The sequence below is a fragment of the Cuculus canorus genome, chromosome 35, assembly GCF_017976375.1.
Source record: "Cuculus canorus isolate bCucCan1 chromosome 35, bCucCan1.pri, whole genome shotgun sequence".
Lineage (NCBI taxonomy): Eukaryota > Metazoa > Chordata > Aves > Cuculiformes > Cuculidae > Cuculus > Cuculus canorus.
In genome coordinates this window covers 460,990-474,000 of record NC_071435.1, presented here as the reverse complement: position 1 = coordinate 474,000, position 13,011 = coordinate 460,990, and the positions used below count along the sequence as shown (strand labels likewise).

The following is a 13,011-nucleotide window of genomic DNA, read 5'->3' as shown; positions in this document are numbered from 1 at the left end:
CGGACTACAACTCCCGGCGTGCTTTGCGCGAGGGGCTGTCACCTGACCTGATTGGGCAGTGGGCGGGGCTTAGCTCGCCTTTCAGCCAATGGGGAGGAGGGGCGGGGCTTAAGGCGCGCGGCGGCGGCGGCGAACGGTGAGCGCGCGGGGGGGGGGGCGCCTATAGGGGCCTATAGGGGTCTATAGGGGCCTTTGTGGAGCCCTGTGGAGGCCTAAAGGGCCCTGTGGGGCTCTGTAGGTCCCCGTAGAGCCCTGTGGGCGCCTACAAGATCCTATAGGGCCCTATAGAGCCCCTATAGAGCTCTACAGAGCCCGTAGTGATCCCTATAGAACCCGTAGTGACCCCTATAGAGCCCGTATAGACCTCTATAGAGCCCATATAGAGCCCTACAGAGCCCATAGTGACCCCTGTAGAGCCTGTATAGACCCCTATAGACCCCCATAGCCCCCTATAGATCCCTATATCCCCCCATAGCCCCCTTATAAACCCCCTATAGATCTCCATGGTCTCCTATAGATCCCCGTAGACCCCTATAGATCCCTGTATCCCCCCATAGACCCCCTATAAACCCCCTATAGACCCCCGGAGCCCCCTATAGATCCCCATAGTCCCCTTATAAACCCCCTATAGACCCCCTGAGTCCCCTATAGATCCCTATAGACTCCCATAACCCCTATGAACCCCCTATAAACCCCTTATAAACCCCATATAGACCCCCTATAGATCCCCATAGACCTCTATAGGCCACTTATAAACCCCCCATAGACCCCCAGACCCCCCTATGGATCCCTATAGACCCCCATAGAACCCTATAGACCCCTTATAAACCCTTATAGACCCCCATGGTCTCCTATAGACCCCCTATAGACCCCCATAGCCCCCTATAGATTCCCATAGACCCCTATAGATCCCTGTATCTCTCCATAGACCCCCTATAAACCCTTTATAAACCCCCTATGGACCCCCAGACCCCCCTCAGACCCCTATAGACCCCTTATAAACCCCTATAGACTCTCATAGTCCCCTATAGACCGCCATAGACCCCTATAGATCCTCTATAGACCCCCATAGATCCTCTGTAGACCTCTATAAACCCCTATAGACCCCCATAGATCCTCTGTAGACCCCTATAAACCCCTATAGACCCCCATAGATCCTCTGTAGACCCCTATAAACCCCTATAGACCCCCATAGATCCTCTGTAGACCCCTATAAACCCCTATAGATCCTCTGTAGACCCCTATAAACCCCTATAGACCCCTATAGATCCTCTGTAGACCCCTATAAACCCCTATAGACCCCCATAGATCCTCTGTAGACCCCTATAAACCCCTATAGACCCCCATAGATTCTCTGTAGACCCCTATAAACCCCTATAGACCCCCCTATAGATCCTCTATAGACCCCCATAGTACCCTACAAACCCCTTATAAACCCCTATAGACCTCCATAGCTCCATATAGGTCCTCTATAGACCCTCATAGTCCCCTATAGACCCCCATAGACCCCTATAGATCCCCTATAGACCCCCATAGATCCTCTGTAGACCCCCATAGACCCCTATAGATCCCCTATAGACCCCCATAGATCCTCTGTAGACCCCTATAAACCCCTGTAGACCCCCATAGATCCTCTGTAGACCCCTATAAACCCCTATAGACCCCCATAGACCCCCATAGATCCTCTGTAGACCCCCATAGATCCTCTGTAGACCCCCTATAGATCCCTATAGACCCCCTATAGATCCCCTATAGACCCCCATAGTACCCTATAGACCCCCTATAAACCCCTATAGACCTCCATAGCTCCATATAGGTCCTCTATAGACCCTCATAGTCCCCTATAGACCCTCTATAGACCCCCATAGACCGCCATAGATCCTCTATAGACCCCCATAGATCCTCTGTAGACCCCTATAAACCCCTATAGATCCCCTATAGACCCCCATAGATCCTCTGTAGACCCCTATAAACCCCTATAGATCCCCTATATACCCCCATAGCCCCCAATAGATCATCTATAGACCCCCATAAATCCCCTATAGACCCCCATAGACCCCTATAGATCCTCTGTAGACCCCTATAAACCCCTATAGATCCCCTATAGACCCCCATAGTACCCTATAGACCCCCTATAAACCCCTATAGACCTCCATAGCTCCATATAGGTCCTCTGTAGACCCCATAGATCCTCTGTAGACCCCTATAGATCCCTATAGACCTCCATAGCCCCCTATAGACCCCCATAGCCCCCCTATAGCCCCCTAAGTGCCCCCCCTGCCCCACAGGTGCCCCTCAGCCATGTTGGCCGTGAAGGTGAAGGTGGAGAAGACGGGTGAGACCCCCAAATTCCCCCCTTTTTGCCCCATTTTTGGGGTCCCTCCTCCCCAATTAATTACCCCCCCATTAATTGCCCCCTTTTTGCCCCTCACCCCATTTCCCCCCCTTTTTTGCCCCATTTCCCCCCATTTTCCCTCATTTCCTCCCCTTTTTCCCCCCATTTCCTCCCCTTTTCCCCCATTTCCTCCCCTTTCCCCCCCATTTCCTCCCCTTTTTGCCCCATTTTTGGGGTCCCTCCCCCCATTAATTACCCCCTCTGTCTAATGACCCCCTTTTTGCCCCCCTATTCCCCCTCTTTGCCCCCATTTCCCTCCCCTTTTCCCCCCATTTCCTCTCCTTTTCCCCCATTTCCCTCCCCTTTTCCCCCATTTCCTCCCCTTTTTCCCCCATTTTTGGGGTCCCTCCCCCCATTAATTACCCCCCCTGTCTAATTACCCCCTTTTTGCCCCCCTATTCCCCCTCTTTGCCCCCATTTCCCTCCCCTTTTCCCCCCATTTCCTCCCCTTTTCCCCCATTTCCTCCCCATTTCCTCCCCTTTTTGCCCCATTTTTGGGGTCCCTCCCCCCATTAATTACCCCCCCTTTTTGCCCCCCCCCAGACCTGGAGGCGGCGTCGGCGCGGTCGCGGTTGGACGCGGTGCTGCAGGGGCTGCTGGAGAGGGGGGGCAGGTGGGAAACGGGGCCAAAAAGGGGGAAATGGGGCAAAAAAGGAGGAAATGGGGGGGGAAAGGGGGGAAATGGGGCAAAAAAAGGGGAAATGGGGGCAAAAATGGGGGGAAATGGGGGCAAAAAGGGGGGAAATGGGGGCAAAAAGGGGGGAAATGGGGCAAAAAAGGGGGGAAATGGGAGCAAAAAGGGGGAAATGGGGGTAAAAAGGGGGGAAATGGGGCAAAAAGGGGGGAAATAGGGGTAAAAAGGGCAGAAATGGGGTAAAAAGGGGGGAAATGGGGGCAAAAAGGGGGGAAATAGGGGTAAAAAGGGCAGAAATGGGGTAAAAAGGGGGCAAAAGGGGGGAAAATGAGTCAAAAGGGGAGAAATGGGGGCAAAAAGGGGGAAAATGAGGCAAAAAGGGAGGAAATGGAGGCCAAAAGGGGGGAAAATGAGGCAAAAGGGGGAAATGGGGGGGAAAATGAGTCAAAAGGGGAGAAATGGAGGCAAAAAGGGGGGAAATGGGGGCAAAAAAGGGGGGAAATGGGGGTAAAAAGGGGGAAAATGAGGCAAAAAGGGGGAAAATGAGGCAAAATGGGGGCAAAAAAGGGGGGAAAAGAGGGGGGAAATGAGGCAAAAAGGAGGGAAAATGAGGCAAAAAGGGGGGAAATGGGGGCAAAAAGGGGTAAATGGGGCAAAAAAGGGGGAAATGGGGCAAAAAGGGGGGAAATGGGGGTGAAAAGGGGGGAAATGGGGACAAAAAGGGGGAAATGGGGGCAAAAAGGGGGGAAATGGGGGTAAAAAGGGCGGAAATGGGGGTAAAAAGGGGGAAATGGGGGCAAAAAGGGGGGAAATGGGGGTAAAAAGGGGAAATGGGGGCAAAAAGGGGGGAAATGGGGGCAAAAAGGAGGGAAATGGGAGCAAAAAGGGCGGAATGGGAGCAAAAAGGGCGGAAATGGTGGTAAAAAGGGGGGAAATGGGGGCAAAAAGGGGGGAAATGGGGGCAAAAAAGGGGGGAAATGGGGGCAAAAAGGGGGGAAATGGGGGCAAAAAGGGGGAAATGAGGCAAAAAGGGGGGAAATGGAGGCAAAAGGGGGAAAATGAGGCAAAAAGGGGGGAAATGTGGCAAAAACTGGCGGGAAAACACAGAAATAGGAGGAAAAGGGCATAAAATGGGGGTTTTTGGGGGTAAATGAGGTGGAGGCCCCTGATTTTGGGGTGTCCCCCCCTGTTTTTGGGGCGCAGGGAAGCGGCGGCGGAGGAGGAAGCAGCGAAGGCACCGGGGGAAGCCGTGAACAAGTACGGGGGGGGGGGACACCTCCATTTTGGGGGGAAAAGATGGGGTTTTGGGGTCCCTGAGGGGAAAAAGAGGGGGGACCCCAAAAAAGGGGAGTCTAAGGGAGGGGACACCCCCAGTTTTGGGGTGAAAAGGTGAGGTTTTGGGGTCCCTGAGGGGAAAAAGGGGGGGGGACCCCAAGAAATGGGAGTCTAAGGGGGGGATACCCCCATTTTGGGGGGAAAAGATGGGGTTTAGGGGTTCCTAAGGGCAAAAAGAGGGGGGACCCCAAAAAAGGGGAGTCTAAGGGGGGACACCCCCAGTTTTGGGGGAAAAAGATGAGGTTTTGGGGTTCCTGAGGGGAAAAAGAGGGGGGACCCCAAAAAATGGGAGACTAAGGGGGGGATACCCCCAGTTTTGGGGTGAAATGATGAGGTTTTGGGGTTCATTGCAGAGAGACTTTGCCGAGTGCTCCCGGGAAGAGGTGAGAGGGGAACTGGGAGGGACTGGGAGGGGATTGGGGGGAACTGGGAGGGAACTGGGAGGAACTGGGAGGGATTGGGGGGGACTGGGAAGGACTGGGAGGGAATTGGGGGGCACTGGGAGGGACTGGGAAGGGACTGGGGGGAACTGGGAGGGGATTGGGGGAACTGGGAGGGAACTGGGAGGGACTGGGAGGGATTGGGGGGAACTGGGAGGGGATTGGGGGAACTGGGAGGGAACTGGGAGGGACTGGGAGGGATTGGGGGGAACTGGGAGGGACTGGGAGGGACTGGGAGGGGATTGGGGGGAACTGGGAGGGAACTGGGAGGGACTGGGAGGGAATTGGGGGGAACTGGGAGGGGACTGGGAGGGACTGGGAGGGAACTGGGAGGGACTGGGAGGGAATTGGGGGGAACTGGGAGGGACTGGGAGGGCCTGGGTGGCGATACTGGTCTATACTGGTCCAAACTGGTCCGTATAACCCTCCGCACTGACCCGCGCTGTGGTCTGTAGAGCTCTGTACTGGTCCAAACTGGTTTGTACTGGTCTGTACTGGTTTATAGTGGTCTATAGCAACGTCTAAACCGGTGCCTACTGGTTTGTACTGGTCTATACTGGTTTATACTGGTCTACGCGGGTCCAAAGTGGTGCGTGTGGTGGTCCGTACTGAGCAATAGAGGGGTTTGGAGTGGTCTGTACTGGTCTATACTGGTCTATACTGGTCTATACTGGTTTATACTGGTCTATACTGGTTTATACTGGTCTGTACTGGTCTATACTGGTCCATACTGGTCTATACTGGTGGCAGGCCCCCCCCCCGTCTCCCTCAGCAGCGGCGGAAGAAGCGCCGAGAGGCCGAAGAGGGGCCCGAACCGCAGCGGGGCAGTGAGTGTGGGGCTGCCCCATAGATCTGTGCGGCAGAGGGGGCGCTGTGGGGCAGGGGGGGGGGCACTTATGGGGCAGGGATTGGGTTCTATGGGGCAGAGAGGGCCCCTATGGGGCAGAGGAGGGTCGCTGTGGGGCAGAGAATGGGCACTTAGGGGGCAGCGGGTGGGTTCTGTGGGGCAGAGAGGGTCGCTATGGGGCAGGGATTGGGTTCTATGGGGCAGAGAGGGTCACTATGGGGCAGAGGAAGCCGCTATGGGGCAGAGAGTGGGCACTTAGGGGGCAGCGGGTGGGTTCTGTGGGGCAGAGAGGGTCGCTATGGGGCAGGGATTGGGTTCTATGGGGCAGAGAGGGTCACTATGGGGCAGAGGAAGCCGCTATGGGGCAGAGAGTGGGCACTTAGGGGGCAGCGGGTGGGTTCTGTGGGGCAGAGAGGGTCGCTATGGGGCAGGGATTGGGTTCTATGGGGCAGAGAGGGCGCCTATGGGGCAGGGAGGGTCGCTATGGGGCAGAGAATGGGCACTTAGGGGGCAGCGGGTGGGTTCTGTGGGGCAGAGAGGGCCCCTATGGGGCAGAGGAGGGTCGCTATGGGGCAGAGAATGGGCACTTATGGGGCAGCGGGTGGGTTCTGTGGGGCAGAGAGGGTCGCTATGGGGCAGGGATTGGGTTCTGTGGGGCAGAGGAAGCCGCTATGGGGCAGAGAGTGGGCACTTATGGGGCAGAGAGTGGGTTCTATGGGGCAGAGGCACCCGCTATGGGGCTGGGAGGGTCGCTATGGGGCAGAGAGAGGGCACTTATGGGGCAGGGAGGGTCGCTATGGGGCAGAGAGGGCACTTATGGGGCTGAAAGTGGGTTCTATGCGGCAGAGAGGGTCGCTATGGGGCAGGGATTGGGTTCTATGGGGCAGAGGAAGCCGCTATGGGGCTGGGAGGGTCGCTATGGGGCAGAGAGTGGGTTCTATGGGGCAGAGGCACCCGCTATGGGGCTGAGAGGGTCGCTATGGGGCAGAGAGAGGGCACTTATGGGGCAGGGAGGGTCGCTGTGGGGCAGAGGAGGGCCGCTATGGGGCAGAGAATGGGCACTTAGGGGGCAGCGGGTGGGTTCTGTGGGGCAGAGAGGGTCGCTATGGGGCAGGGATTGGGTTCTATGGGGCAGAGGAAGCTGCTATGGGGCAGAGAGTGGGCACTTATGGGGCAGAGAGTGGGTTCTGTGGGGCAGAGGCACCTACTATGGAGCTGGGAGGGTCGCTATGGGGCAGAGATTAGCTTCTATGGGGCAGAGGCACCCACTATGGGGCAGAGAGCGGGCACTTCTGGGGCAGGAAGGGTCGCTATGGGGCAGAGGAAGCCGCTATGGGGCAGAGAGCGGCTTCTATGGGGCAGACAGCGGGTTCTATGGGGCCAGGAGCGCATTGTGTGGGGCAGGATGGGCCGCTATGGGGCAGAGTGGGCACTTATGGGGCAGGGAGTGGATTCTATGGGGCAGGACGGGCTGCTATGGGGCAGAGTGGGCACTTATGGGGCAGAGAGTGGCTTCTATGGGGCAGACAGTGGGTTCTATGGGGCCGGGAGCGCATTGTGTGGGGCAGGATGGGCCGCTATGGGTCTGGGATGGCCGCTATGGGGCCGGGATGGGCCGCTATGGGGCAGAGTGGGCACTTATGGGGCAGGGAGCGGCTTCTGTGGGGCAGACAGCGGCTTCTATGGGGCCGGGAGTGCATTGTGTGGGGCAGGACAGGCCGCTATGGGGCAGAGTGGGCACTTATGGGGCAGAGAGCGGCTTCTGTGGGGCAGACAGCGGCTTCTATGGGGCCGGGAGCGCATTGTGTGGGGCAGGACGGGCTGCTATGGGGCCGGGACAGGCCGCTATGGGGCAGAGTGGGCACTTATGGGGCAGAGAGTGGCTTCTATGGGGCAGACAGTGGGTTCTATGGGGCCGGGAGCGCATTGTGTGGGGCAGGATGGGCCGCTATGGGTCTGGGATGGCCGCTATGGGGCCGGGATGGGCCGCTATGGGGCAGAGTGGGCACTTATGGGGCAGGGAGCGGCTTCTGTGGGGCAGACAGCGGCTTCTATGGGGCCGGGAGTGCATTGTGTGGGGCAGGATGGGCCGCTATGGGGCAGAGTGGGCACTTATGGGGCAGAGAGCGGCTTCTATGGGGCCAGGAGCGCATTGTGTGGGGCAGGATGGGCCGCTATGGGTCCGGGATGGGCCGCTATGGGGCAGAGTGGGCACTTATGGGGCAGAGAGCGGCTTCTATGGGGCAGACAGCGGGCTCTATGGGGCCAGGAGCGCATTGTGTGGGGCAGGACGGGCCGCTATGGGTCCGGGATGGGCCGCTATGGGGCAGAGTGGGCACTTATGGGGCAGGGAGCGGCTTCTGTGGGGCAGACAGTGGCTTCTATGGGGCCGGGAGTGCATTGTGTGGGGCAGGACAGGCCGCTATGGGGCAGAGTGGGCACTTATGGGGCAGACAGTGGGTTCTATGGGGCCGGGAGTGCATTGTGTGGGGCAGGACGGGCCGCTATGGGTCTGGGATGGGCCACTATGGGGCAGAGTGAGCACTTATGGGGCAGGGAGTGCATTCTATGGGGCAGACAGTGGCTTCTATGGGGCCGGGAGCACATTGTGTGGGGCAGGATGGGCCGCTATGGGTCTGGGATGGCCGCTATGGGGCCGGGATGGGCCGCTATGGGGCAGAGTGGGCACTTATGGGGCAGGGAGCAGCTTCTATGGGGCAGACAGCAGCTTCTATGGGGCCGGGAGTGCATTGTGTGGGGCAGGACGGGCCGCTATGGGCCCGGGATGGGCCGCTATGGGTCGGGGTCCCCCCGTGACCCCCCGCTATGGGTCTGCCCCACAGATACGTATGTGATAAAGCTGTTTGACCGCAGTGTGGAGTTGGGGCAGTTCGCGGAGGGGACTCCGCTGTACCCCGTGTGCCGCGCGTGGATGAGGAACTGCCCCACGGCGCGGGGGGCTGCCCCACAGCGACCCACAGATCCCCCACGGGGGCAGGTGAGTGACCCATAGGGACCCATAGCTGCCCCACAGCGACCCACAGATCCCCCACGGGGGCAGGTGAGTGACCCATAGGGACCCATAGCTGCCCCACAGCGACCCACAGATCCCCCACGGGGGCAGGTGAGTGACCCATAGAGACCCCATAGAGACCCCATAGAGACCCATAGAGACCCATAGAGACCCATAGAGACCCCATAGAGACCCCATAGGGACCCATAGAAACCCATAGAGACCCATAGAGACCCATAGAGACCCATAGGAACCCCATAGAGACCCATAGGGACCCATAGAAACCCATAGAGACCCATAGAGACCCATAGGAACCCCATAGAGACCCATAGGGACCCATAGAGACCCCATAGAGACCCATAGAGACCCATAGAGACCCCATAGGGACCCATAGAAACCCATAGAGACCCCATAGAGACCCCATAGAGACCCATAGGGACCCATAGAGACCCATAGGGACCCCATAGAGACCCATAGAGACCCCATAGAGACCCCATAGAGACCCCATAGAGACCCATAGGGACCCATAGAGACCCCATAGAGACCCATAGAGACCCCATAGGGACCCATAGGGACCCATAGAGACCCATAGAGACCCATAGAGACCCCATAGGGACCCATAGAAACCCATAGAGACCCCATAGAGACCCCATAGAGACCCATAGGGACCCATAGAGACCCATAGGGACCCCATAGAGACCCATAGAGACCCCATAGAGACCCATAGGGACCCATAGAGACCCCATAGAGACCCATAGAGACCCCATAGAGACCCATAGAGACCCATAGAGACCCCATAGAGATCCATAGAGACCCATAGAGACCTCATAGAGACCCATAGGGACCCATAAGTGCCCCATAGAGACCCATAGAGACCCACAAGTGCCCCATAGCTGCCCCATAGTGACCTCAAGGCTTCGCTATGGGGCAGAGAGCGGCCGCTATGGGTCTGGGAAGGACGCTGTGGGGCAGGGGGTGGTCGCTATGGGTCAGAGCCTCCCCCTGACCCCCAAGTGCCCCACAGGTGTCGTCGAAGGGAGAGGAGGTGTACGCGCTGCCCCCCCCTGCCCCACAAGTGCCCCCCCGCGCCCCCTCGCCGCTGGGCCCCGAGCAGGGGCAGCCGCCCCCCGACCAGGTGAGACCCACAAGTGGCCCCATAGATCCCCCCCCCTGCCCCACAAATGAGCCCCGGGCCACCCCCCTGCCCCACAAGTGAGCCCTTTGCCCCATAAGTGCCCCTTTCTGCCCCACAAGTGACCGCATCAGGCACATAAGAGCCTCTTTCTGCCCCACAAGTGCCCTTTTCTGCCCCATAAGTGCCCCTTTCTGCCCCACAAGTGTCTCTCCTGCCCCACAAGTGCCCCTTTCTGCCCCATAAGTGACCACATCAGACACATAAGAGCCTCGTTCTGCCCCACGAGTGACCATATCGGACCCATAACTGTTCTTTTCTGCCCCATAAGTGACCATATCAGACCCATAAGTGCCCAATTCCTGCCCCATAGATCCCCCCCCTGCCCCACAAGTGACCCGTGGGCCACCCCCCTGCCCCACAAGTGAGCCCTTTGCCCCATAAGTGACCCTTTCTGCCCCACAAGTGACCACATCAGACACATAAGTGCCCTTTTCTGCCCCATAAGTGCCTCCCCTGCCCCACAAGTGCCCCTTTCTGCCCCATAAGTGCCTCCCCTGCCCCATAAGTGCCTCCCCTGCCCCATAAGTGCCCTTTTCTGCCCCATAAGTGACCTTTTCTGCCCCATAAGTGCCCTTTTCTGCCCCACAAGTGCCCCTTTCTGCCCCATAAGTGCCCCTTTCTGCCCCATAAGTGCCCTTTTCTGCCCCATAAGTGCCCCTTTCTGCCCCATAAGTGCCTGCCCTGCCCCATAAGTGCCCCTTTCTGCCCCATAAGTGCCTCGCCTGCCCCATAAGTGACCTTTTCTGCCCCATAAGTGCCTCCCCTGCCCCACAAGTGACTGTGTCCCCCTCAGCCCCCCACCCCCCCCCCCCCCCCCCCCCCCACGGAGTCTTCTGGAACGAAACATGGAGAGATGGCGGCGAGTGAGGCAGAGGTGAACTGGGACCGACTGGGAGGGACTGGGAGGGACTGGGAAGGACTGGGAGGGACTGGGAGGGAACTGGGACAGACTGGGAGGGGGATAAGGGGGACTGGGAGGGACTGGGAGGGGATTATGGGGTACTGGGGGAGGGATAAGGGGGACTGGGATGGACTGGGAGGGATTATGGGACACTGGGAGGGACTGGAGGGGACTGGGAAGGAACTGGGAGGGATTGGGGGCATCTGGGATGGACTGGGAGAGGGCTAAGGGGGGACTGGGAGGCACTGGAGGGCACTGGGGGGAACTGGGAGGGGGTTAAGGGGGCACTGGGATGGACTGGGAAGGGACTGGAAGGGGGATAAGAGGGACTGGGATGGGACTGGGAGGGCACTGGAGGGCACTGGGATGGACTGGGAGGGCACTGGGATGGACTGGGAGGCACTGGAGGGCACTGGGATGGACTGGAGGGCACTGGGATGGACTGGGAGGCACTGGAGGGCACTGGGATGGACTGGGAGGCACTGGAGGGCACTGGGATGGACTGGGAGGCACTGGAGGGCACTGGGATGGACTGGGAGGCACTGGAGGGCACTGGGATGGACTGGGAGGCACTGGAGGGCACTGGGATGGACTGGGAGGGCACTGGAGGGCACTGGGATGGACTGGGAGGCACTGGAGGGCACTGGGATGGACTGGGAGGGCACTGGAGGGCACTGGGAGGCGCTGAGGGGGTTCGTGTTTTGGCGGGTTTTTGGGGGGCGGGGCTTCGTGAATGGGCGCGAATAAAGGAGGCGTGGCCTCGGGACGGAGGGGGCGGGGCTTAGTGACTATGAGTCAGTGGGTGGGCGTGGTCTCGCGGTGGAGGGGCGGAGTTTAGTGAATATGTGTCAGTGGAGGGGCGTGGTCTCGCGGTGGAGGGGGCGGGGCTTAGTGAATGGGAGCCAATTGAGGGGGCGTGATCTCGGGATGAGGGGGCGGGGTTTAGTGAAAGGGAGCCAATGGAGGGGGCGTGGTCTCTGGATGGAGGGGGCGTGTCCTGATGCGTGCGGTGCGGCACAGGTGGAGGGAAGCGGCGCAGCGGCAGCAGCAGCGGTACCGCCCCAGCCTGGGGCTGCTGAGGCGCATCTACGAGAGGCAGTGACCGCCCCACAGCGACCCACAGCGACCCATAGGGACCCACAGAGACCCACGGACACCCCATAGGGACCCATGGAGACCCCATAGGGACCCACAGCGACCCACGGACACCCCATAGGGACCCATAGGGACCCACGGACACCCCATAGGGACCCATGGAGACCCCATAGGGACCCACAGCGACCCACGGACACCCCATAGGGACCCATAGGGACCCACGGACACCCCATAGGGACCCATGGAGACCCCATAGGGACCCACAGCGACCCACGGACACCCCATAAGTGACCCACAGCGACCCACGGACACTCCATAGGGACCCATAGGGACCCATGGAGACCCCATAGGGACCCACAGAGACCCACAGCGACCCACGGACACCCCATAGGGACCCATGGAGACCCCATAGGGACCCACAGAGACCCACGGACACCCCATAAGTGACCCACAGGGACCCCATAGAGACCCACAGCGGCCCAGAAAGACCCACAGAGACCCACAAGTGACCCACAGAGATCTATAGAGACCCCACAGCGACCCACAAGTGACCCATAGAAACCTCAGAGACCCACAAGTGACCCATAAAGACCCCATAGAGACCCACAAGTGACCCATAGTGACCCACAGAGACCCACAAGTGGCCCACAGGGACTCATAAGTGACACACAGCGACCCCGGAGGGAGCCCCTGCCCCATAAGTGACCCCTCCAGACCCATAAGTGGCTCTTCCAGACCCATAAGTGACCCCTCCAGACCCATAAGTGGCTCTTCCAGACCCATAAGTGACCCCTCCAGACCCATAAGTGGCTCTTCCAGACCCATAAGTGACCCCTCAGCCCCATCAGTGACCCCTCCAGACCCATAAGTGACTCCTCAGCCCCATAAGTGACCCCTCCAGACCCATAAGTGACTCTTCCAGACCCATAAGTGACTCCTCAGTCCCATAAGTGACCCCTCCAGACCCATAAGTGACTCTTCCAGACCCATAAGTGACTCCTCAGTCCCATCAGTGACCCCTCCAGACCCATAAGTGACCCCTCCAGACCCATAAGTGACTCCTCAGCCCCATAAGTGACCCCTCCAGACCCATAAGTGACTCTTTCAGACCCATAAGTGACTCCTCAGCCCCATAAGTGACCCCTCCAGACCCATA

General features: G+C 59.1%; 1 protein-coding gene across 1 annotated transcript; it reads left to right on the top strand.

The window, feature by feature from the left end:
- The first annotated feature begins 104 nt into the window (after window positions 1-104).
- Window positions 105-12,849, top strand: LIN37 (lin-37 DREAM MuvB core complex component). Its single transcript, XM_054052578.1, has 11 exons — window positions 105-136; window positions 2,289-2,335; window positions 2,939-3,008; window positions 4,233-4,286; window positions 4,718-4,747; window positions 5,555-5,631; window positions 8,495-8,649; window positions 9,689-9,799; window positions 10,669-10,733; window positions 11,781-11,890; window positions 12,285-12,849. The coding sequence occupies exons 2-10, from the start codon at window positions 2,302-2,304 to the stop codon at window positions 11,860-11,862; spliced, it is 678 nt and encodes a 225-aa protein (XP_053908553.1). The 5' UTR covers window positions 105-136; window positions 2,289-2,301; the 3' UTR covers window positions 11,863-11,890; window positions 12,285-12,849.
- Window positions 12,850-13,011: the final 162 nt, after the last annotated feature.